Source organism: Athene cunicularia, assembly GCF_003259725.1.
Source record: "Athene cunicularia isolate RWA chromosome 2 unlocalized genomic scaffold, athCun1 chr2_part1, whole genome shotgun sequence".
NCBI lineage: Eukaryota > Metazoa > Chordata > Aves > Strigiformes > Strigidae > Athene > Athene cunicularia.
In genome coordinates, this window is record NW_020799095.1 from 117,517,258 (window position 1) to 117,543,785 (window position 26,528).

Below are 26,528 nucleotides of genomic sequence, written 5' to 3' on the forward strand. Positions count from 1 at the left end.
CTTCTTAATGTTTATCTTTGCAGTAGGAAATTAACTAGTATTGATTATACTAAATTTCATACATTTACAACAGATCTGCCTTCCTACAATAGACTGTAAGACAGTCTGAGGTGCTGCTGGCACTCTTATGTGGGGCACCAAGCTTCTGCACCACTGTCTTTATCTTGATATTGTAAAGGAATCATAAGTTGCGAATTGTAGCAAGTCCTGCCTTAGACCCTTCTGCTAACTTCTGTGCAGTTCCAGTTGTCTGTTACTTAGGTTAGGGACACAGGTCAATAAACCATGAGAACTGTTACAACTTTTAGAGTCCTTAGTCCTATGGGGTTGTGATAACATAACCACTCAGGGGAGCAGTTCTTTGTTGTCAGCTTTGTTGCTGTGCGATCTGTGCCTTAGCAATACTGATTAGTAATTGACCTCCTACTGTTCTGTATATATAGCTTATTTAGACTTGATTATTGCTGATAAAGTCAATGGGAAATTTCCCATCATCATTCAATCAAAACTTTAGATAGGAACTGAAAACACAAACTGACTTAGAACATCCAGTGATCAGGGAATGAGTGATAACCAGCTGGTTTATGTGTGACGGTGTTAGCCTTCAGATCGGGAAGACATCGTGGGCTACAGTAATTTGACAAATGTGTGACATATTTTGTAGAGAGCATCAGTAAGAGAAAGTTGTGGTTTCCTCCCTCACAGCTTAAAAATGGAGCCAAAGACCAAAGGACTAAAACAACAACAGCAGCAACATAAGAAACTGCTGGCTGCCATGCTTTCTCAGGACTCCTTTGACTCTGCTCAAAGCACAGCTCCATCTGTAACTGAAGAAGATATTGACAATGAAGATGATGCAATGGAACTGCTGGGTAACTGCAAAAAATTATGTGTATTTTCTGATACTTTTTAAATTATAGATTGATCTTAAAAGTGTAATATCGAGTCAAACGTAGATTAGTTTGAAACTGCTCCCTATGTTTGAAGCTAAAATATCCAGCAGCTGTGTGAAGGTTCACGGGGTTTAATTTGCAACTTTCAGGAGTGAATGTAATGAAGACTGTATATATGTGTGAATAAACTGCCAGTTGCATCGAAATTCCATGAAATATCAAACACTTCAGTTGCTTAAATAATTAATCTGAATTTCTACATAAATCACTTGCAGGTTCTACTTGGAGAATGTATTTATGTACAAGGAGCAAAACCAGTTGCATTGTTTTTCATGTGGTTGTTCTTTTTCTTAGCTGTATCCCAGTTCTAACTTCAGTGGGTTTTATTTGAGAATTACTAGCTACAAATAGCTTATGCAATGTGAATTTGTAACCTCTCCAGAGGATTTGATTGTAATTTTCCAGTAGGCTGTATTGTATGTTAAATTGCACTCTAGAAGGCTCTATGCTCACTGCTTCCCTCCTTTCCTAGAATTACTAGTTGTGAAAGGAGGGAAATTATTAAAGAAAGTTAAGTAATAGTCTATTTTTCTGCCATTTTTAAAAGCTTCAGTGTAAGATGCTTAAAAGGTAGTAATGGATTTTTTTTTTTCCCCAGCTTTTTCTATGTAGAAATTTATGTGGGATCAAAGCAAGGGAAATATGCCATCTCAGGATAGCTCAGAGTAACACATTTACAAATTCCATCACAAATTATTTGTTTCAGGTTGGACCTTATTTTAAAAATCAGAAAAACATGGTGCTTTACTCTTTTTCTGTTATATTTCTGTTTCCTTTCCACAGTCTTCATGGAATTACAGAATAGTTGAGGTTGGAGGGGACTGCTGGAGATATCTTGCTCAAAACAACTGGCTAGAGCAGGTTGCTCTGAACATTGTTCAGTTGAGTTTGGCTCCAAAGATGGAGACTCTACAGTGTCTCTGGGCAACCCATTCTAGTGCTTGACCATGCTCATGGTAAAAAAGTGTTTCGTAATGCTTAAATAATTGTGAATTAATCCACAGTTTCTTTTTTTTTTCAGTAGTTTTAAGTTTGATGCATGCATTTATTCTAACAAGAAAGAAGAGGTAATGGATTGGATCACTCAGGTATCACAGTTAGTTCTTTGTGTTTGAAGGAAGAAACAGTGTTTGTGACTGCGGGCCTGCAGTCTTCATGGAATTGGTATTTTGAGGACTAATCCATGGATTCCAGTGAAGGTCATAATTAGTCTGTAGCTGCATTACCTCCATATTTCCTCCTTCAATTTACAGATCTTTTCAACTTTGTCAATGTGACATAAAAAGAAAACTTGAATAGGTGTCTTGTGCTGACATAAGCCACAGGACTCCTTTCAGATTCTGTGGCATCTGGAAGGTACAGTAGGTAGCTCTCTGTGAGTCTGATGTTATTGGTCTCATTATGTATCACGTACAGAATAAAGTCTTTTCTTAACTTCTGTGGATATAGTGAGGAAGGGGTATCCAGTAGATGTGTAGGTCTTTCCTTCCAGACACTTGAATCCCTGAAGGTATCTGGAACCAGAAAGGTAGTATAAAGGAAACTTTTATTTTCTAGTGTCGATGTTTGGGCAGAATATTATCTATGTACCAACAAATGTTTTGGGTTTTTTTAATAAGGATTTGTTTATAAGAATCCATTCTGGTTTTGTGTCATGAGAAACCTGCAACATTTTTCTGTCATTCATTTCATCAAAATGGGCAAAGTTTATACAAAATCACCTTAAAACTAAGAAAGGCCATGAACAGGACTTCTGATATGGGTAGGCTATTATGTGTTACAAAGATTCTGAATCAAAATCATGGCATACTTGGTGAGTAGCCATGGTTATAGTGATTATAATATAGCCATGCTATAGTAACTACCACTGATAGAAAAGTCAGTATGCACACCTTGGTGTTGAAAGTGCAGTGCTGCTGAAAGACTGGCTTTTATTTTAATTCTCATTTTGCAATTTGCTGACAGTATGTGTTTTATATTTGATGTAATAGTTAGGTTACATTCTCCAGAAGTGCTCAAAACTTGAGGGTATGACAAAGTGTTACCCAGGAAGGGTGTTTTCTTTTGAAGGTAACATAAAGAACTTAAGTTTCTATCAGCAAAGATAGGTATTTTTCACTGCTATATTTTCCAGATCAGTAACTGTATGATACTGGAATTGAATTTTTTTTATTATGTACTGCATTAATCCATTAACTGCTTTGATGGTTTTAACACTGCTTATATGCAGTACAGCTAATTTCAAATCATGGCTTTCTGCCATCACTGAATTGCAGGGCATTGTTGCATATAGCTACTTGACTTGTTCCCTTTAGAGTTCAGTATTAGTTGCTTATTCAGCCCTTTCTTAAAAAATAGCAAAACCTCATACTCTTAAGTCTGGCTTCTGGGAAAACAAATTGTACTATTTATAGCAGATGATTTTAATGTGTACCTTACTTATTATGCAGGTTTTCTTGGAACACAATCTTCAATCAATATGTGTGTTCAGGAGAATCTTTTTCAGAGTTTTGTTGATTTATTTACGGATTAAAAGCAAGAAACTGAGTGTTGGTATATTTTATTTTTTTAAAAAAAACCCTCGTATCAAAATTGTTAGTGAAGGTTTAGCTAGAATTAAACATTCCAAATAGAAGAAACAATTAAGCTGTTATTCTTCTGAAGAATTCATTTCAAAATAAATTTATGTGAAAAGATGAAAAGGAATATTATGGGGCTACATTCTGATTTCAGTTATCACTGCTTATATATAACACAAGATGCATAGCAGGGTAGTTAATGCACTAGTAACTTTCTAAGTGTGTTCAATTGCTCAGGTGGCTGAAATAGGTTACTGGTAGGTAACATAATGGAAAGGATCTTCTTGACTTTAAAAATCTGAGAACTGTAACTGTAAAATCACATGTATTTGTAAATGTACAAGGGTAAAGCAATCGAGGTCTGTGACTGAAAATGGTGTCACGGGGCTTATTTTATATACATCATAATGCCAAGTATTGTGTTTTCTAAATCTAATCGGGAACTGAAGTAGTTGTTTGTGAAACTTTGCAGTTCTTTTGGAATTCCATGACATTTGCACTTAAGCTGTCTTTCACATTTGGCTGAATTTCACTGAGACTTTGAAATCATGTTATCTCCTCAGTATCTTACTGATGTCCGTTAGAGAGTTCTGAACTGTATTTTCCCAGAAATTGCTGGAAATGTTGATTAAATAGTCATGAAAGCATGACTCATTTTGTTTTTAAAAAATCAATTGTTTGATTAAGTGTAAGCATATAATTGTTTAAATGTATTGCTATGCATAAACATACACATAGTAAAAGCATAAGGTTTTTTGTAGCACAATTGGACTTACATAAGCATTCTAGGCTTTTTATAAGTAAGGAAGATGAGAAAGGAATTCTGTACTGTTTAACACAATATTGATATAGAGATTAAGTCCTTTGAGGAGCAACTGAGAGAACTGGTTGTTTAATCTGGAGAAAAAAGAGGTTGAAGGGGAGACCTTATCACTTTCTACAACTACCTGAAAAGAGGTTGTAGTGAGGTGGGTGTTGGTCTCTTCTCCCAAGTAACAAGTGATAGGATGAGAGGAAATGGCCTCAAGTTGTACTTGTATCAGGACTTGTATCAAGACTTGTATAGCCATCTCTTTTCTTCAGAACTGGTTTCACAGTAATACTGGTGGAAATCTTAAGTGAAAGTTCAATGATTGTCTGCCTAATGTTTATTATGTGTAGTTGTTGCTATGCAGTTTCTTTAAGAAACTTGCTATGCAGAATCTTTAACGATAGAAATGCACTTCACTTTAAGTAGTAATATACTTTTAAATTATTCATTTGTGAAATACCTGATATCTTCTCTTTGCTTTAATAACTCTTCTAATCTTTAGAAATTCTTCTTTCTTCAAGAGCTTTCCAAATGTTAATTATGTAATCACTGTAACAGCCCTGAAAGATTGGCTGGTGATATATTTACATTTTATAACAAGAGGAGATAAACAGATTTTACTAAAGATTGCCTTTGCCTGTAGAGTGAGACAGTAACTCAGTGCCTGGTAGGTCTACCCCTTAAATATTCTATACTGCTTTTCTAATAAGTCTCTGAGTGCTTTAATGAAACGGTGTCCAATCTGCAGTGCTTTCAGTACGTTGCCTCTGGTTCAACAGACATTCCTGATATCCCTGTTTCCTAGAGGTCTTTGGTAACGTGCAGGAAACAGACTAGACCTGATAAATTATTGCAATATGAACAGCAGGTTGTTCTTCTTTGTTGTCTCTCCCAGCTGGACAAAAACTTCTCCTCCGTTATGTGTCTAGAGTACATTATTTGACAGAAGAGAGGCCCCAAGGTGCTGGGAAAGAGGGCTTTTGAGTTGAACTACATCTTCAGGACAGTTTTCTGGTCCTCAGCCTATTTTGTTGGGATTTAAGTAGAAAGACTGTGTGGGAGAAAGCTGAATTGCTCATCATGTCCCCTTTTGCTGACTCTTCCTTTTTGGAAGCTATTGGAAATGGGCAACACTACCTGTAGGCTTTTTCTGCATGCAGAATTTTCAGTTGAGCTGGTGCAAGTGTGTGTTACAGGTCTCCATTAGAAGAGTACCCAGACTCCATCAGTTACGGACTTAAATATAAAAAAACTAAGTTTTTGAGGTGGAAAAAGGAGATAACATGTATAATCTAACATCCCTGCAGATGATGGGAATCCGAAGTTGCACAACATTAGACAGACCTCCAGTCATGTCATGGTACGCTGCAGACATCCTGCCATGCTAAGGTTCACAAGCATTACAGACCTGAGAGCTCTTAGAAGTAAATGATTTAGTTTAGGTTTTGTTGTAAGTAAAGAATTTCATTCAGCAGTTCTACTGTCAAACAAAATATGTTCACATGACAGTATGGTGGTTCACTTTTAAGATAAGACCATGCAGGTTGTGTGATTGCCAAATGCCAAGTGGGAGCTGCTTACAGTCTTCTCCCTTTTGATTAGCTGGCTGACTTCATCCTGCAGCCGAGTGATATGTGCAGCACAGCAAAGCGCAGCATGGACCTGCTCCTGCTCAGTTACTTTGTAGATCATGAACTCCTCACTGTATGATGGTCCTCAGGTTAAAATCGCCAGCAATCTGGAAAGTCAGTGTAGGACAGTATTTTCACACCACTGGAAGAAGTTTTCTGTCTAGTCAGAGATAATGATCACTGCTTTAGCCAAGTCACAGGAAAGTCATAATGGCAGTGTTATTTGTCTCATGTTCTTATCACTGAATGCTGATTCTGTACATTCAGTGCAATAATAAACGTTGATGTTCTCAGATTCCAAGAAAATTTTTAACAAGATATGATACAACATTATTTTTCTCTTCAAAAAAGCAAAGTTGTTCATCTTACACTATGTCTTCAAAATTTAAGTGAAATGTCTTTTTATGCATGATTTGACTGTCTGCATCATTACTGCCATCCTAGTGAAATTTCTGAAAAAAAAGTTAATGTGTAGATAAATACTTGATTCAGCTTTTTTTGAAATTGCCATAGATCTACATGCTTCCAATTCTAATGTCTTACAGAGTGGTGATCATAGCTTTTATGGAGCCATTTATATGAAGTTTTCTGTTTCCTTCAATTTTCAGCAGCTGAAAAGAGGAGGCGTCCTCTGTATCTAAGAAAGAAAGCAAAAAAGGACTGGTTTATGGCGCTTTTTTTAACTTGTATTACCTCCCAGAATGTGCAAATAACTTACATACTTTTGTGCTTCTTGATAGTTACTACTGGAGCAAAAGAAGGATTATATTATATGGACCAGGCTTAGCATATGAACAGTCATGATGTTACTGCTCTGTGAATAGTGTGACTAGTATGAATGAAATATTTTAAGCTTTACTTTTGTGACATGTAGTTGACTTTCTAAGTGATAGGTATTTGACATTCAGTAGCATTTTTTTTTAGTCTGATGTGGAAGATATAGTTCATCACAATTTGAATGGAACTATTTGATTCTAGGAAAAATGGCAATAAATTCAATTTACTGTAATCACAATTTATAGAAGGTCTGATCTTCAGTCTTCCATTTATCTCCCATTTATCTTCAATCTTCTTCTATCTGTATGGTTGGAAATTTCTGATAATCTTGATTATCAGGTACTTTAGAACTCCTGAAAGATTTAGAATTTGGATAGACAATGACAGTTGAAGGCAAAAGTTCCAAAAGGTGATTTTTCCCCTCTTTGTGGGTTGACCCCAGGAAGCAGCTAAGGACCACAAAGCTCTTTGTGGTAGTGGGGAGAGAATATGAAGAGCAAAAGCAAGAAAACTCATGGGTTGTGATAAAGGTAGTTCACGAATTGAAAGGAAGAGGAAGAAGAAAGAAAAAAGAAAGAAAACCCCAAAACCTGAAACAAGTGATGCCAAAGCAATCACTCATCATCTCCCACAAGCAGACCAATGCCCAATGAGTCCCCAAACAACAGATAATTTGGAAAAATCACCCCTGGTTTTTATTGCTGACTGTGATGTTATAGGGCCTGGAATATCCCTTTGGCCAATTCAGGTCAACTGTCCCAGCTGTCTCCCCTCCCAGTCTCATGCCCACCCACTGTGGGGCAGAGGAAGAAACAGAGAAAGCCTTGACACTGTGCAAGGGCTGTTTGGTAATAGCTAAAAGATTGGTGTGTTATCAGCACTGTTTTATTCACAAAGCTAAAACACAGCACCATGTGGGCTGCTATGAAGAAAATTAACTCCATCTCAGCCAGATCCAGGACATCCCTTAAAGCTATTTTTTCCAAGTCACTACTATCTTTTTGAAAACTGAGAATTTGTATTGACATGATGGAAGGTTTCTTCTACTCTCTCTGGCATCTTGTAGGGACATAGTTCTCATTTCTTTTAGATAAAGGCTTCTCTTCTCCTCCTGAGATAGGTGAATCATTGTGCAGTTAGATCTCTTACAACTGTTCTCTCATTTTATATTGCCTTTCACTTACAACTGATGATGTTCTCCCCGTGAGTGTTTTAGACCATAACTGTGGACTCCAGAATGTCTTTCACACTTGCCCCATGTCTCTTGTGTTCTTTGCTTCTTAATTAATCTTTGTAGTGCACAACAACAGTGAGAAGTGACCGCAGTTGTTACTGAGGGTACAGTTTGTAAGTGATGGTACCTGGCTGGGATTGTTATGCTATTGCATAGGTCTACCATAGCTGGTAAAGACTGTAAAACCTGTAGAGCTCAGTAGAGAGCATTATGGCTACTATTCAGACAGCTATTGGTCTTCTGTGGACTTACATGAAGACACATTCTTTCCTTCAGGAGGTTGTATCTGCAGTAACATGTTCTTTCTCTCACTCTTCTCTTTTAACATACATATTCTTTACTGTAGTTTTTTATGTGGAGTTTACCTGAAGGGATCCATGTGCAGGATCTAATCCTGAGAATGTGTAATAAATATTAGAGTCTAGCAGAAAGGGCTGTGGAAGGAGGACATCAAAGAAACCACCAAGGTTGTCAAAAGGAATTTCTTTTTAAAAATGGCCAGTTATGGATAACTTCTATATTTGTCTTCAGGCTAGAGTGATTAACTTGCTCTAGTTCTAGTAAGTCTCATTACATCTTTATCTTTTTTGCTTTTACTGCAATATATGAATTGTTATTCTCTGCTTCAAACAATAAAGTAAATGATGATCATTTTTATGCAAATGTAGTATAGAAATAATGCCAGGATTGATAAATCAGTCAGACTAATTATTTATACAAACCAGCTAAAGTGAAAAATAACCTCCAAAAGTATATTAATTTTTTTTATATGGTATTTCACTGAAATTTTAATGACAACATTATTGCAGATACAGTCAACTATTTTTTTACCATATCTCTTGATTTGCAGGACTGTTGTCTAGAGAGAAACCATAAACTTGAAATCTACTCCTAATTTTAAAGCAATGTCTTAGTGAATTATACTTGCCACTGGACACCTGTATAAAAGTTTACCAAATACCATATTCAGTATAGTTTCCTTTCTGCCAATACATAAAGTTTCTGAAGCAAGACAGACTCCTGGGTCTGTTCAATGTCATTCATGGATTTCACTGATTTCAGTTCATATTGTGGTCCTGTGCTAAAAGACAGCAACATCAGTTCTAATCTTTCAGTTGATCTCAGTTTTTCAGCAAAGCTCTAGCTGGTTATTCAGAGAACAGGGATTTGGTGTTTAAAGTCTTAAAATAATGGAACCCTGCTCTCAGATTTTACTGTCAGTAATACTACAGGTGTTTGATGTTTACATAGAATTTTTAGACTGTCAATAACTTCTAGTAAGCTTAGTAAGTTGTATAGTTTGGTTAAGAGAGTGTTTGTAAAGTTAGAATAAACTATGAATTCAATTAGTCACTTATTGCAACACTTGTGTAGTTATTTCTGGTTTGATAAGCATAAAGTGCATTGAAACAAGTTGATTGTGCTTCATATTGCTAAAAGGAAAATGCAGAGTGAAGACTGATTATAGTAAGAGATACTAGATTCTTGAGTTGAATATAGTTACATGAGCTAATAAAAAACTTCAAAAGAACGATTCATTTTCAAGAAATAGTTCTGTACTGAATATCATGATGTGCAGGAGCCTAAAATGTCATTTGTTTACAGTTTACACAAGGAACCAAACCTTATTTTAAGCCTGTATCTGAAGAACAGAGTGGGAACACAATGTTATCCTAGTCCTCTAACTGTCCAGATCAGAGGCCTAAATGTCCATACTACCATAGCCTTTTTATGGCCTGTATGCCTGGGATGTCTTCCAAAGGAAGGCAAGGGGACACAGCAGCATGGTATAGATCACTCGTTATGATGCGATATTGATTCCAGTATTATGGAATTAGGCAGGTTCTCTTCTAGACTTGCAGTTCTGATGTTTAATGGCTGTGGAGGCACAGAGGTCCCTTTAGAGAAGCTATAGGAAAAAGCTTCCTCCCACCTCAAAACCATTTATAAGACAAGAAGATGATTCTCACAGCCAACTCTGTTCGCCAACCTTATTTCTCTGCCCATCTCCAGATGTGCCTAGCACATCAGGTGTTGGGCAAATAGTAAAGAGCTGTGGTTGAGTCAGGTGGCATATTTTAGATAACATTTTAAGCTATGAAGTTTAAGGAAGTACCTTTTCATGAGTTGAGCATGGTTGTTTTCTATAACGCATTGCCACAGAAGATTGTGAAGACTACAGGTGTAAATATACAAAACAAGGTAAATTCATGGAAGATACATCAATACCACTTTACTAAATATGTTGGTTCTGGTATATTTGCTATCTCAGTCCCAAATTTGGAAATTTCAGGTAACTGGAGGATCTTTACTTACTGTCTATATACTGTTGGCTATTTTGAGTCAGGACACTCTGCTAGGTGCTCCTCAGGTCTGTTCCAACATGAATAGTTCATGTACCCTGGTATCTCCCATCAATTGAAGAGATACGATCTGTATATTTGAGGGACTGCATGCTGTATAATTCTGATCCTTTCTTGAAATTTTAGTGGCTGAAAATGGCAATGAATTTTCAATAAATATTCATTATTTTTACAGAATAGAAGAACTGGGATAGGAAAATCGCGGGAGAGCTGAGCATGCACACGACCAATGTGATCAAGCAATGCCCGTTTATTACAGCTAAGAAAGCCCTTTTATAATGTTCTCCCGCACACGTGAGTAACACGCAGTACAAGTCCTCAAGATTGGACAGTTAACTTAGCCCGCGCTTTAAACCTTCTTATGATTGGATAAAAGTGACATATCAGCCTTGCCAGGCTTCCTGCCTTGTGTAACTTCCTCTTCTGTCCCAACCCCTTCCGGGGGTTGTTTGTCTCCTCATTTCTCCCCCCTCATTCAGGGTTACATCGTTATCAACATTCTTGCTCGGCTGAGGCTCTTATCAGTCTTGTTCTCACACAGGATTGCTCACATGTCCATTCTCTCACAGAAAGCCCTCTAGGATCCCAACAGAAAATGATAGGGGTAATAGGTGTTTATTTGCATATGTGAGAAGAGCAAGGTAAGGTCTTCAACATTCCCCTTCTTTTACATTCCTAGTGATTGCCTTTAGCATCACATATCCTGCTTTGCTATATGTTTTGTTGCTCTTTGAATAAGGCCAGACATTCTATAGTGTGTTATGTTATTATTTCTGAATAGAACAGTCTTTTATTGGGAAAATACCAGATGAGCTCTACTAGTGAACTACCTCAGTCAGACAACATGTCCAGTAGTAGGTGGAAAGCTCACCTGTTCCTTACATGTAGAAGATAAACATTTGCTTTACTGTGTTGAATCAGGGCTTCAACAAACAAGCATTCCTACAGTAAGTTACTGGAGTTAGAGCAATAGGTTATTAGAACTAGGGTGAACAAGGTACAACTGATTACTGATTTTTCCCTTATAAGAATCATGGGGCTTCAGTTGAAACTGTCTGTAGACAAGTTTAAAACAAATAAGAGGACATATATTTTCATGTACTGCACAGGTTAATGGAAGAAAATTGTATCAATGGCTGCAAGATACAGATAATACCTCTGCTTTAGAAAGTCCCTGGCCATGAATCAGCAGAGGCTGTGAAGGATTATGCTAGTAAATAGAATCATAGAATTGTTTAGGTTGGAAAAGACCCTTAAGATCATCCAGACCAACCATTAACCTAACACTGCCAAGTCCACCACTTAAACCATGTCCTTAAGCACCACATTTACACATCTTTAAAATACCTCCAGTGATGGTGACTCAACCACTTCCCTGGGCAACCTATTCCAGTTCTTGACAAACCATTTGGTGAAGAAATTTTTCCTAATATCCAATCTAAACCTCCCTTGGGTACAAAAATTAAGGCCATTTCCTCTTGTCCTATCACTTGTTACTTGATAGAAGAGACTGACACCCACCTCGCTACAACCTCCTTTCAGGTAGTGGTAGAGTGGTAAGGTCTCCCCTCAATCTCCTTTTCTCCAGGCTAAACAACCCTAGTTCTCTCAATTGCTTTTCATAAGACATGTTGTCTAGAACCTTCACTAGTTTTGTTGCCCTTCTTTGGACACTCTCCAGTACCTCAATGTCTTTTTGTAGTGAGGTGTCTAAAAGTGAACACAGTATTTGAGGTGCAGCCTCACCAGTGCTGAGTACAAGGGGGCAGTCATTTCCCTAGTCCTGCTGGCCACATTGTTTCTGATACAAGCCAGGATGCCACTGGCCTTCTTGGCCACCTGGGCACATTGCTGGCTCATACTCAGCCAACTGTTAACCAACACCCCCAGGTTCTTTTCCACCAAGCAGCTTTCCAGCCACTCTTCCCCAGGCCTGTAGTGTTGCATGGAATTGTTGTGACCCAAGTGCAGGGCCTGGCACTCAGCCTTGTTGAACCTCATACAGTTGGCCTCAGCACAACAGTCCAGCCTGTCCAGATCCCTCTGTAGAGCCTTCCTACCCTCAAGCAGATCGACACTCCCACTCAACTTGGCATTGTCTGCAAACTTAGTGAAGGTGTACTCAAACCACTTGTCCAGACCCTTGATAAAGATATTAATAGAACTGTATTGAGTCCTGGTGAATACCACTTGTTAGCAGACACCAGCTGGATGTAACTTCATTCACCACACTTTGGGCCCAGCCATACATCCAGGTTTTTACCCAGTGAAGAGTGCAGCTGTCCAAGTTATGAGCAGCCAGTTTATGTAGGAGAATGCTGTGGGAAATGGTGTCAAAGTCTTTATTGAAATCTAGGTAGACAACATCCACAGCCTTTCTCTCATCCACTAACTGGGTCCCCCTGTCATAGAAGGAGATCAGGTTTGTCAAGCAGGACCTGCCTTTCATGAACCCATGCTGACTAGGCCTGATCACCTGGCTGTGCTGAAGGTGCTGCATGATGGCACTCAAGATGTTTTGCTCCATAACCTTCCCTGACACTGATGTCAGACTGACAGGCCTGACGGGCCCTTCTTGTAGATGGGTGTCACATTTGCTAACCTTTCACATTTTGATAACAATAAAGTATTGTTATGTATTTGACCCATTCTTTTACTCATCCCTAAGAATGGTTATCCCTAGGATGCTGGATAAATGGATGTCCAAACCACTTCATACTTCTTAAGGACACTTAGGTTAGTTTAGACATACTCTTGGATCCTTCAGTGGCAATATATAAGGAAATCCAGCAATGGATACAGGTTTTTTTTTTTCTTCATGCCTGGATCTGTTTTAGTGGCTCTGCAATAATGTCTGCATATACTTATTAATTAGTTTACACTGAAACTCAAAATAGGAATGTTGGAGTTCAGAGGCCGTTTGGGGATATCTGGCCCTCTTGACTGACTTGTCTGTGTGCTATACTGCTGCCAGCTCCTGAGCAATCTTATTCTTTTCTTGGAGTGTGCAGGGAGAGGAAGCATGAAAAAAAAGTCAGTTAAAACTGTCAAGCTTGTGCTTTGGTAAGGAATGACAGGATTTCTTCCTTACTACTCAATTGTACCTGTCTGAAATCACTGTCTTTGTAGTGGCAGAATTGATGGAGAGTTATCCGGGCAATTTAGGGAGGTGACAGCAGAGCAACAGGTAGTATGATTACCTGATTTCAGGTATCATAACCCTTTACAGCTCGCATTTGACCTGCTTCAGTGAAATCCTCGGCTTTGGGGCTCTTCAGCTACTGAGGAGAGATTGTTCATCAGAGTAATAGATAGACAGAAGTCTTAATCAAAGTGACATTTGTGAATTTAATTCGTATTGGGAGGCAAGAATGTGAAGGCAAAAAAAAAATAATCCAAACACAGCAAAGCTTAAAGTTATTTTTCATGGTAATACGTGGCTGATTAGTGTCATGGTTTTCTGAATTGCTAGAGCATCCCTTCCTCTGAATAAATTGTCCTTTATTTTATATATAGTTAGGCTGCTCATAAGAAGATAATTACTGCCAGTAAGGGTACTCAGGGAAGTATAAATTTAGCAGGGTTTTGGTGGGTGGCAATGGAGATTTTTTTTTTTTTATATATATATATATATACAGAGAGAGAGAGAGAGTATAAAACATATAAATTATAAAAGGTATAATAAATAAAACATATTTATTGTAAGAGAATGTGCAAGGTATTATACCTCATGTTTTATCCCCAATCATCAACTAAGCCCCACAGCTGCTTACTCACTCCTCCTGGTGGGATCAGGTAGAGAATAAAACAAGAAAGAATACTAGTGGGTTGAGATAAAGAGTTTAATAGATAAAGCAAAAGCTGCATGCGCAAGCAAAGCAAAACAAGGAGTTCGTTCACCACTTCCCATCAGCAGACAGGTGCTCAACCATCTCCAGGAAAGCAGGACTACACCATGCATAACAGTTACTTGGTAAGACGAATGCCATCACTCCAAATGTCCCCTCCTTTTTTCTTCTTCCCCCAGCTTTATATGCTGAGCATGGTGTCATATGGTGTGGGATAGCTCTTTGATCAGTTGGGGTTAGCTGTCCCAGATGTCTTCCTTCCCAACTTCTTGTGCGCCCCCAACCTGCTCTCTGGTGGGGTGAGAAGTGGAAAAGACCTTGACACTGTAAGCACTGCTCAGCGGTAACAAAAACATTCCTGTATTAGCAACACTGTTTCCAGCACAAATTCAAAACATAGCCCCATATTAGCCACTGTGAAGAAAATTAACTCACTCCCAGCCAAAACCAGCACAAACTCCATCTCCTGGTGCTGTTTATAATATCTGACAGAATATGGTGTATATAACAATGCAAAGTAAGAATTGATGGAAAATGAACCAAGACAAAACTGCAAATTAAATGCTTCAAAAGGTGATTTTCTGCCTTTCTAAACTGGCATTTGTTAAGAGAAAAGTGTTGGAAATCCCCGTAGAAAAACATTCTATTGCCATGCACTTCACAATACCACAGCACCTTTTCCAAAAATTAATATTATGTTTTTCTGATACATTCACAGAATCATCTAGGTTGGAAAGGACCTTGAAGATCATCTAGTCCAACCATTAACCTAACACTGACAGTTCCCAACTACACCATATCCCTCAGCGCTATGTCAATTCTACTCTTAAACACCTCCAGGGATGGGGACTCCACCACCTCCTTGGGCAGCCCATTCCAACACCTAACAACATGTTCTGTAAAGAAATGCTTCCTAATGTCCAGTCTAAACCTTCCCTGGTGCAACTCGAGGCCATTCCCTCTTGTCTTCTCACTTGTTACTTGGTTAAAGAGGCTCATCCCCAGCTCTCTGCACCCTCCTTTCAGGTAGCTCCAGACCCTGCACCAGCTTCGTTGCCCTTCTCTCGACATTCATTACTTGATGAAGCCTTTCCAACTGCTGAAACTAATTTAATGCTACTTACAGAAAACTGAGCTTTATTTACATTTTATAGGTTCTGGTATAGTTAGCGGAAAGTATATGACATTTCTAAAGTAAAGTATTTGTTGAATATAATGCACCCAAAACTAAGGAAGTAGTATAGTAAATACAGAATATTATTAATATCTTAGCTTCTTATGTATTATGAATGTTACACTTGTAACAAACTTGTTTTCCAGTAGTTTATACTGTATTTGTTTCATTTTTCTGTTTTATTTGGTTTGATTGCTGAGTTTTGCACTATAATTGTGTTTTACACATAGGTTATTTGTGTTTGATTCCTTACTAATATATTAAAGTAGGTTTTAATTACTGCTTTTTTGATGTTGTTCAGTGATATTAGTGTCTTCTATTGAGTTAGAGTTGAAACTTCTATTTAGCCTTTCTCCCCACAAGACTGATGATTTATGCTATGTAAAATGATCACCAGAATGCATTAATAATCAAAATATATATGGTTTTTGTTACATTCATAGTCTTATAAACTTAATTTTATGTGACTTTGTGACATTGTATTAGTGCTTTTCCAGACATGAGTTTATGTCCTTCTAATGTGGAACACTGTGGCTCTTCCAGCAGCATTTTGGGAGGAACTAATAACTCATGTATTAGACTGAGTGCTGAAGCTACTCTTTCCTCTTCCATTAAAGTAGAAATAGGAAGGAAAAGGTACATTAATGTTATATGTCAATGTAGATAAATATCACTTACATGAGAACTTCGCTTAAGCTACCACATATGAATAGATTTTGGAAGGGAGCAAATGGTATTTTGATAAATTATATCCTAAAGTTATCACAGAACTATGTTGTAGTCTCAAAGACAGAGTCAGCTTTTAGGCAGTGAACCATGAAGATGCACAATCTGCTTGAATCGCTTACTTAAAAAGCCTTGTGAAAGCTAAATGTATGTGGTTGAAATACATAGCTGTACTCAAAATAGTGTAAGGCCTAAGCAGGTCAGAAGACTCAGTAGTAGCAGAAAGTGTCACATTTTCATACTTCACTTCAACTGTTTTCTGCATCTTTCTCTGTCTGTGTCGCAGTAGAACAGTTAAATTTTTTTGTATTTCATGTGGATATTTAATGGTGTTGATCCCAAGTCTGTAAGTGCTAGAATGGGGCTGATCATGCCATCACAGTCATGAGAAACCAAGTATCTAATGCATTGCTGTCTTCTCACTCTCCTTCATGCAACCAACTGTCTTTTGATGTGGAATGTAGCATGTCATCACTAAGTACTAGGTACAGTTTAGGGACTTCATACAGAGTAGTCACATGTAGTTTGCCTTGAAATGGTAAGTATTTTATTGTTAGAAGTTCAGTAGTGCCTTTTCTGTATTTACTGTTTAGGTGATACTCTTAATATACCTCTTTGCCCCTAAATCACTCATTAATTTATTCTTGTGTTGATTATTCCTGCTCTGCCAGTAGTATGGGAAAATGACACAGAGTTAAATTAAAATTTATTCCCTGAGGGCTGATTCCCTGTCTCCCTTGCTTAAGAAAATATTTTTAGCTTTTCTCTGGGCAGGAAAGGGATTGCTTCTTGCTCATTCCAGCAGTCTCTACATTTTGATTCCAGGATTTCCCACCTCATCTACCCCAACTGCTTTTAGTTAAATGGAAGGTGATGTAAATGTTGTGTGGATACTACTCCATTACTATTTAATTATCCTTTTGATGGAATTTCTATTTTTACAAGGCTGTGCTTTGCCTAGGTAGAGGTCCCAAGAAGAAGAACTCACACACTTTCCTGAAGTGCACAGCAGGAAGGTGAGCAAAACGATGTAAATTGAAACAGGCAAGGTTCTGATTAGACGTAAAAGGGAAAAAAATCAGTATGTGGATATTTAACTGCTGGAACATGCTGCCCAGGGAGGTTGTGGAGTCACTGACCTGGACATTTTCAAGACTCAATTGGATAATACCCAAAGCAACTTGGCTGACCCTACTTTGAGCAAGAAAGTGAGACAAAGACCTCCTGAGGTCCCTCTGAGCCTGAATGATTCAATGAATTGCTAGTGTAGGGAGGAGCACAAGCCCCTGAAATGTAATTTTGTTGAACTCGTAAACTGCTGAAAAGGAAACCATTAGAAAGTAAATGTTGGTCTATATCTGAGTAAACTACTGTGCAAATAAATGTTTTACCAAACAGAGCACACAGACAAAGAGATTAGATCTGGATTCCAGAAGGATGAAAAAGTGAAGTAGGTAATGAAATAGGAAACTTGCAGGGGGGTTTAAAATAGTAGATGATTTCAATAATCTGTATAAGAAGTATATTTGTCATGCAAACATGCATGGATGATTACTGTATTCCCTTATTCCTCCCGTATCTATATTACTTAATAAAAAAAACAGTTTCAAATCGGGTAACAAGTATTACAGGTGCGAGCTGAGCTTTTGACTAACCAGTAGCTGATTGCAAATTCAGTCATCCAGAAGGGAGGTTAATTTGCTGATGATAATTGTATTAGCTCTCTAGGACTGCCAAAATGCTGTCAGACCTCATGGTTATCTCCAGAATGTGCGGAAGATAAGAATCTGCAAGCTGATTCAAAACCAAAAGGTTGATTTGTGCTTAGAAAGAAAAACAGCTGAAAGACAGGAGAAAAAAGTTGAAGACTAGTATCAGGATAAACACTCAGAACAAAATACATTTCTATGCCACGCTATAGATGTTGAAACCCTGAAGTAATTCTTAGAACTATACAGATAGAAAGTTAATATAAAACTACCTAGACAATTACTTACAGCCCATTACAGTTGTTCCCCTTTTCTGAGCTGTTAATATGGACTGAAAGGTCTGAAATTATCTAAATAAGTGGTAGTGAATGACTTCCAATTTTTGCTTTCTCTTCAGAACAAGTAAGTTCTAAAACAGTAGCAGGTTTTAAAGCTAGCTTAGTAGCTGTGCAATAAGGAAGTTAAAATGTGGATATGTGAATAAAAGTTATTAGAACTAATAAGTTTGACCCATTCAGCTCTAAAAACACGTCTAACTTACAGTTTTAGGGGTGAATAGGAAAATGGCAAGATAGATGGAAAACTGAGCAGAGTTGAAGGCATCCCATGGTGTGTGAGAGAAACATATATTTAGCTAGAAGAAACAAACACTTCTTACAGGTTAGGTGAAAGTGTAGTATTGACACCTGGGCTCCAGATAGAACAACCCCAATGGAGAATTCAAAAATACCAGTGAATAGCCAATAGAGAGCTTATGGATTTATTTAGATACAACTGGAAACTTTGTCTGGTGGAATACAAGGTGATAATATGGGTGCAAAGATGCATCACAGAATTACACATGTGGGCAGATAGATCAGCATCAACGTTATGTCTCTAGAATCCCTGAAGTAGACTGGATAGTGCACTTAACCATCATACGGTCAACAAGGTACTGCTACGTAAAATGCAGTGAGTATAACGATTTTTAAAAGAGATGATGTTGTGACCCATTCCAGGCAGCCTGGGTTAGTGAACAAATGATAGATGATGTCTTACAGTAGTATCTTCCAGACAGACAGATGTCTTGCAGAGAGATGCACAGTCACGCTGCTCACTGCTGCAATCTGCAAAGTACAACATTGACATCTTGGGAAGTGAGGGGAGGGAGATAAAGAACTAGAAAAGGCTATTGCTAGGAAAAGCATGTGGGAGCCTGAGAGCCAGAAACACCTTGTTCGTTTTGACTGCTACGCAGCCTAGTCAGGATACTTTGGAGTCTCTGCCTCAGTTTAAATTTGCTGTTTCATATTCTTCAGAATCATTAACATCATTGTAATATTGCTGGGGCTTACAATTATTTATTGAGATTAAAAAGAAGTGGAAACATTGGATCAGGGTTTTGTAAACATATACATTTTTGTTCAAATTTGATGAATTTAATGTTGTTTAAGGAAATAAATAATCCAAAGCCAAAAGAAAATTCTGATGGATAAGTAATATTTTCCTTTAAATCAGTGATGAACAAGCTGATGAACAGGGGACAATAATGAAATCTTCTATTTCTGTATTGAGGATTTTTGCTTGTTTTGTACTGATCCGTTAAAAACCAGGCTCCCATAAATTTTATACTGTACATTCAGCAGCAGCTTGCTTAAAGGTTTGTCTTTGGTGGCAAAGTTATAAGATAACTTGAGTATCACCCTAGCACAAGTAGTTGGACATACACAAAATTCATTGCTCAAAAAAGAGTCATGGTTTTCTCTGAAAATGATTGTATAGGCTTAATCTTCTGCATTACTCTTTAGTACTCATTCAGGCTAATGCCATTGCCACCTGTGACACCCTTGAGAAATTTATTTCCAGTTCCAGAAAGGAGTTTCCCATAGTACATTGGAAATAATAGGTAGAATGACTTGGCTTATGCATCACTGAGAGCCCTGGGATGTGACCTCAGATACATTCTGTGTGCAGAGATGAACACAGTTCCAGAGTGAACTGATGGGTTTCTGAGTTAGGGATAACTGCTTTTGGCATATTGATTCCAGGTGCTAGTTTACATTTGTAGCTTTTTCTGTATCTCATTGGTTCTGCAATGCTACCTTTATTCTGCACCAAACACTTTATACTCTTGAGGACATTATAATTGATTGCTGTTTATCCTGAAATTCCAATTGTATCAGTGGGAATTACATCAGTTGAGACTTCTGTCTGATTGCCTTACATTTTATATGAGTCAGCAATGTTAAAAGGCATGCAAAACTATTTACTGTGAATAACACTGTGAACAAACGTAGGCTTTGACTCTGCAAACAGCCTTACTAAAACAAAGAGGCTGTTTCTTAGTGCATTAATGCTCCTATACGTTGCATGGACTATTATGTCCATTTATAATAGGTTTGGACCCTGCAGGTTCAGCCTGTTGTTTCTGTGTTCTCTGTTCAGTTTTGAGTTTGCAACTCTTTTCAGCTTGTTTTAGAATAACCAGCCAACATAATAAATGTGATTTATTCGTTCTAATTAATTTTCGAAGAGATTTTCTTTTAAACACGCAGCTAAAATAAAGAGCTAAGTTAGTTGCAAATTATTCTTTATAAACCTGTTTCGTATTTTGTAGTAAAAAAAGGAAACAAATGCGAGTGGGGTAAAAAAGAGAATGTTTCTTCAGTTTATATATCTAGTTCCACAGACTACTGGACGACTAGAAAATACGAATGTCTAGCAAGGGAGTTAAATATGATTATTGATGAACTGAACTTTTTTTATAGCTGTCTGAAGGAATCCTTGGGGAGTGAAGCCTGTATAGTCAAAAGGACGCTGTGCCCACGAGGGGGCGCTGGCGCTTTTCTGTATGGGTGGATTAATTTAAATGTAGATTAGAGTTAATCTATTTAAAAGGCGAATAAAGCCCTTAACGTTGCAGGATCAAAAAAAAAAAAAAAAAAATCATACGTACAAGAAAACAGAAAATATTGGTATACTGTAAACCAGTGGTACTTTTCTTTTCAAAGGTTATAAAAACAGAATAGGTGCTTTATTCTAGGAAGAGATGTATGCAAATTCACACTGCAAGAACTAATAAGCAATGTTTATCTAATGTTCTGTAGCTCACTGTTGTAAGCACTGACAAAATCTTGTTACTTTTTGCAAATAAAATGAATTTTAAACCTGTGATTGTAGGTAAGTGCATACCATTTAAAAGAAATATGCAGAGGAAATGAGAAACAATTTTTTTTTTTCTACTTGAAATTAAAAAGCAACATTTTCATATGAGGAAACAAATATCTAGTTCTTTTTTATAATCAATAAATGCTGTAATGTGCAGCAAAAAAATAAGTTTTATGAACCCCAATTATAGCCTGCGTTATAGTGGCTATCTTTGAAACTGCCTAGATTTGTCCATTTTAACAAAACGTGTTTCTTTTTGTCAAATTTTCCAAGTTTAGGTCAGTGATCTTGTAAGCGTGTCACGTGATTCATCTAATTGTACAAATTGTGAATATCTGGCTTATGTCATCTTGATTAATGTAGAAGCAAGTGAACTCTTGTCAAAATGTGACAGAATCATATCCACAGTTGATGCTTATGAAGACTGCTGCTGCCCACTTATATTTGTCATTTTGTAAATCTGCTGGTAAAAGCAGTTATTTAAGCATAGGGAAGGGAATAAACACATAGGGAAGAAAAGAACTGCTGATACTCAGCTAAGGATGATGAGTTTATATTTTTGCAACTTTGTTGTTGTTGTTGTGATGCATTTGAACTTAATTATATAGCATTTTTAATTAGTTTAGCATGTAGTTAATGCTACATTTACAAATTCTCACATTTAGATAGTGCTTGAAAATTATTTACAGACCAAGATCCTGTAATGTGCTTGATCTAACATATATTAGTACGTAGGACAAAACTACAGTTATTTGTATCAAAATAAACCAGATGCTCAGGCCCAGTCAGCATGGGTTTATGAAAGGCAGCTCCTGCCTGACAAACCTGATCCCCTTCTACAACAGAGTAACCTGCTTATTGGATGAGGGAAAGGCTGTGGATGTAATTTACCTTGACTTCAGTAAGGCTTTTGACACCGTTTCCCACAGCATTTTCCTGGAGAAACGGGCTGCTCGAGGCTTGGATGGGCACATGATTTGCTGAGTAAAAAACTGTCTGGATGGCCGGGCCCAAATAGTTGTGGTGAACGGAGTTAAATCCAATTGTTGGCCAGTCACAGGTGGTGTCCCCCAGGGCTCGGTGTTGGGGCCACTCCTGTTTAACATCTTTACTGATGATCTAGACGAGGGGATCGAGCGCACCCTCAGTCAGTTTGCAGATGACACCAAGTTGGGTGGGAGTGTTGATCTGCTCGAGGGTAGGGAGGCTCTGCAGAGAGACCTGGACAGGCTGGAGCCATGGGCTGAGGCCAACTGGAGGAGTTTCCATAAGGCCAAATGCCGGGGGCTGCCCTTGGGCCACAACAACCCCCAGCAGCGCTACAGGCTTGGGGAGGAGTGGCTGGAGAGCTGCCAGTCAGAGAGGGACCTGGGGGTGTTGATTGACAGCCGGCTGAACAGGAGCCAGCAGTGTGCCCAGGTGGCCAAGAAGGCCAATGGCATCCTGGCTTGTGTCAGCAATAGCGTGGCCAGCAGGGACAGGGAAGGGATCTGACCCCTGTACTCAGCACTGGTGAGGCCGCCCCTCGATTCCTGTGTTCAGTTTTGGGCCCCTCACTAAAAAAAGGACATTGAATGACTCGAGCGTATCCAGAGAAGGGCAACGAAGCTGGTGCAGGGTCTGGAGCACAGGTCGTACGGGGAGCGGCTGAGGGAACTGGGGGTGTTTAGTCTGGAGAGGAGGAGGCTGAGGGGAGACCTCATCGCCCTCTACAGCTCCCTGAAAGGAGAGTGCAGAGAGCTGGGGATGAGTCTCTTTAACCAAGTAACAAGTGATAGGACAAGAGGGAATGGCCTCAAGTTGCACCAGGGAAGGTTTAGACTGGATATTAGGAAGCATTTCTTTACAGAAGGGGTTGTTAGGCATTGGAATGGGCTGCCCAGGGAGGTGGTGGAGTCCCCATCCCTGGAGGTGTTGAAGAGTTGTGTTGTCATAGCTCGTATGGATATGGTGTATTTGGGAACTGTCAGCGTTAGGTTAGTGGTTGGGCTGGATGATCTTCAAGGTCTTTTCCAACCTTGATTATTCTGTTATTCTGTGAAATGAACTCATTTGGGAGGGACAAAGGAAATATGAAACACAAAGTGGTCATCATAATGGTCATCTTTGATTCATCCTTTACCACAAAATTTATTGAATTCATCCCTGTTTAGCTATAATGATTATGTAATTCTTTTCTTGGATATGAAATTGATGTTATTTCTATAAAATGTTTATCACAGAATAAGGTTTAAAAATAATTTCTCTGTGGAAGCCAGAAAAATAAACTCTTTGAAAGAAAAGCTAAAGGTATGTAAATTAAAAAATTCAGTCAGTGTTCCAACTTCATCTGTTTAGAATTTTTACCAATTTGATACTCTCATGAAAATAAAATGGTTTTTTGTTACTAACAGAATCTCAACTCTATTAGTGTGTTCAGAAGGCATACTGCGTTGGAATAATGGGGCCATTAGATTTTTTTGTTGTTATGTTTTGAGTAAAAATAGTAATATATGTTGAACTTTTGAAATTAACCTATGTTGATCATTGTAAAAGCTAAGAAGTTAGTGATACAGCTGCTGTCAAACATCTACTGAACTAATCATGTAATTTGTTTTCTTATAAGATGGTATAAGTTGAATGAGTTTAAAAGGCTTCCACCTCTTTGGCAAAGCAAATTTTTCGTATACATATTGCTTTCTCTTTTCAGACTTGACTTGATACTTTTACTTTGTAGCACACCTGGTCCTTTGTTAGAATCATGTGGAAAAATTGAATTTTAAATGGTTCTAATCCTGCCATTATTTTTCTGGTGAGTTGTTTAAAGGTGTGACTATTTTAGTGTCTGAATTTTTTTATTCTTTGATTTGGTTATACAAAAGCCTATCTTAAATAATTGTTTTAGTTAAGTCTGTTGAAAGATGGTAGTGTTCAGAGAACTTGTTTAAATGAAAAAAAATCTTAATGTTTCTTTTTATCTTGTAAGGGAAAAAATCTTTTGTTTTGCATATTATTTATAAAAGAAAATGCAGCATTTAGATATACTCACCTATATTTTAAGGGTATCTTTCTACAAAATATTAATAAAAGCTTTTGACCTTTGAATTTGAAAGGCTCAACAGTCTGTAATGTAAAAGCTACTGCTGATAGATTTTTTTGTGTGTGTGTATGATCGCTTCCTCATGGAAGATTAGAGGAAAGAACAAGCTAATGCTTTGAAATAATATTTATTTCTAGAGCACAGGCATTGCCTATCCTTGCTTCAAGTGAGATTGTATGTAATAAGGTAAGGTGTTCATTATAAACAGGTGCAAGCTTGCATAGAAGATACTACTGGAAACCATCAGTAGCTTGACTTAAATGCTGCTACAGAGTGTAAAGTATTCACCTGAAATTATTGCTGCAATTCAGCTATAATTCCTCAGAGAGAAGTGTTCAGAATGGAGAATAATCTGAATTATTTTGTCAGGGCATGCCATATATTTACTGAAGTGAGTTGCAATGAGCTGGTAAAAAATGCAAGGGAAAAGAAAGGCATAATTATAGTTTAACAGGTAAAAAGTAAAGTGCATTTATAGGGAATTTCATTTGTGACAAAACTACACTGTGAGCTGTAGGACTAGTAAGTGGGTTATCAAACATAACCAAAAATAATAGAAAAGTATGTATATAAAACAGCAGGACATTTAATCAGAAATTCAGAAATGCTAATCTTAGGGTTCTGTTGCATATGGCATTTGAACTTCTTGTGCATATACATTACAAGATAATTTTTAGATATATGTTTACATTGTTTATTCTTCTCCATGCCTCTTCCTAGCCAAGTCCATAATTCACTTTTCTTTCCATTTCAGTTGCACTTCATCTTTTTTGTTGTTTTTCTTTTCTGTGCTGTCAGGCATGGTCTCAGTTCTGGTGACTCATAGAACGATGCTGACAAGCATCCAGCAGAAGAATTGGTTTATTGTCCAATACTGGAGTGTTTGGGAAGAATGTATTAAGTAGAGATGGAATATTCGCTAAATAGGATGCACCTATCCATATTCCCATATTGTAGACAGAATAAGATGTTAAGAGCTTTTACTAACTGTGGGTGAGTTTGAGCTTTAGAGGTACTTATGAGGAGGCCACACCAGCTGGGTTTTCTGTAGAAGTGTCAATAAGATGCCTGATAGCAATGAAGATGTCATGACGACACAAAAGTTTGTGTTTCTGCTTCGTGTATGAAATCTTAAGAACTCCTTAGTGGAATAGATACTTAATTTTCTTAACATAGACAAATACAATTTTATGTTCCTAACCTTTGGAAATGGATCAAACAATTTAATTCAATAAGTTAAAAAAAAAGAGATCCTTTTGAGATGTACAAGCAGTAAGGAAAAAAAATGAGCTGAAATAGCGATTTTTTAATTAATATTGTAAAAACCTGAAAAATAACTATACATTGGAAATTGTTCAATGTTTAAAGCCGTATTTGTCACAAATGTCTCTATTTTAAATAACTTTTTCAAGGAGATATCTGGAGTTGTTATCTGGAGGTAATTCATTTTCTGAAGTAATCTGTAGAATCATAGTGTCTGTTGTTGAGAAAATATGTCACTTTTTCCACCTGAAGTTCAGTATATTTAGATGAATGACCTCAAGTAGTCTGTAATGCACATATATATGTATATGTGTCATCTTTTCTGTGACTGCAGGATTTTGCTGGTCTGTATTATTGATGATAGGGGAGTATTCCTAAGATACTGACATGAAGGGGAGGGTTGATCTAGGATTTTAAATTTGAAGCCAGGAATTACAGTCTTAAGAATGCATGTTGCAGCATTCCTGTAGTTTGTTGCTAATAAAAGGACAGGGCATTTCCTGTGACAAGTAGTTAACATCTTTCTTCTGTGTTTCCCTGTACCCTGGGGATCACTGACAGTGGCAGATTATTTTTTCAATGCACTTTAGTTTTGAAATGGTAACATTTATAATTCACACGGCTATTTAGACATGCCTTAAAGAAAAACTGTGAATAATAGATTAGACTGAATAGCAGACATTTTAGTTTTGTTTGGGTGTTTTTTGTTGTTGTTTTTTTTTTTAAAAAAAAAACACGTTTTGTTCCAAATAGGATCAAAACAGGAATACTAAAATTTGCTCTTTGTCTGAAAATGCTGAATTCCCCTGCTGTGGGCTGGTGAAATTGACATTCTTGTCAGTTTCCCTGCTAACAGTAGCTGTGAAATTGACAAGAATGTCGATTTCACGGAGCGGCCTCCTGGGACTGGCAGGGTCTGGGCTCAGGGGCAGCCCCTCTGTGGCTGTGCAATTACAGACCTGGGACACCTATCTCACATCTGACAAGCAGACTGTATGCCGACTCTGCGGTTAGGAGGCAGTTGTAATTGGCATTTTGACTTGTGTGCAATGTGTAAACCTCATCTTCAGATAGAGCTAGATCTTTTTTAAACTGCAGGCTTCCGGCTTCTTGGAAACTCGAAGGCCCTGTGCTCTGAGACGTAGATGCTGACTGGTGCCAGGTGGGCTTCCTCAGCTTGTGTGAAAGGAAGAAGTGGGTTCCAACATCACTGTCCAGAATGATTGCCGCTGGG

The 26,528-nt window shown here is 37.8% G+C and overlaps 1 protein-coding gene across 3 annotated transcripts in view; it reads left to right on the top strand.

Annotated features, from left to right (window-relative positions):
- C2H8orf34 (chromosome 2 C8orf34 homolog) overlaps positions 1 to 26,528 on the top strand; it is a 141,171-nt gene that overhangs the window by 34,000 nt on the left and 80,643 nt on the right. For all 3 annotated transcript variants that reach the window (XM_026843370.1, XM_026843371.1, XM_026843372.1), the window contains exon 6: positions 706 to 872. In XM_026843370.1, the coding sequence (XP_026699171.1) occupies positions 706 to 872 (167 nt within the window). The remainder of the gene's footprint in view (positions 1 to 705; positions 873 to 26,528) is intronic.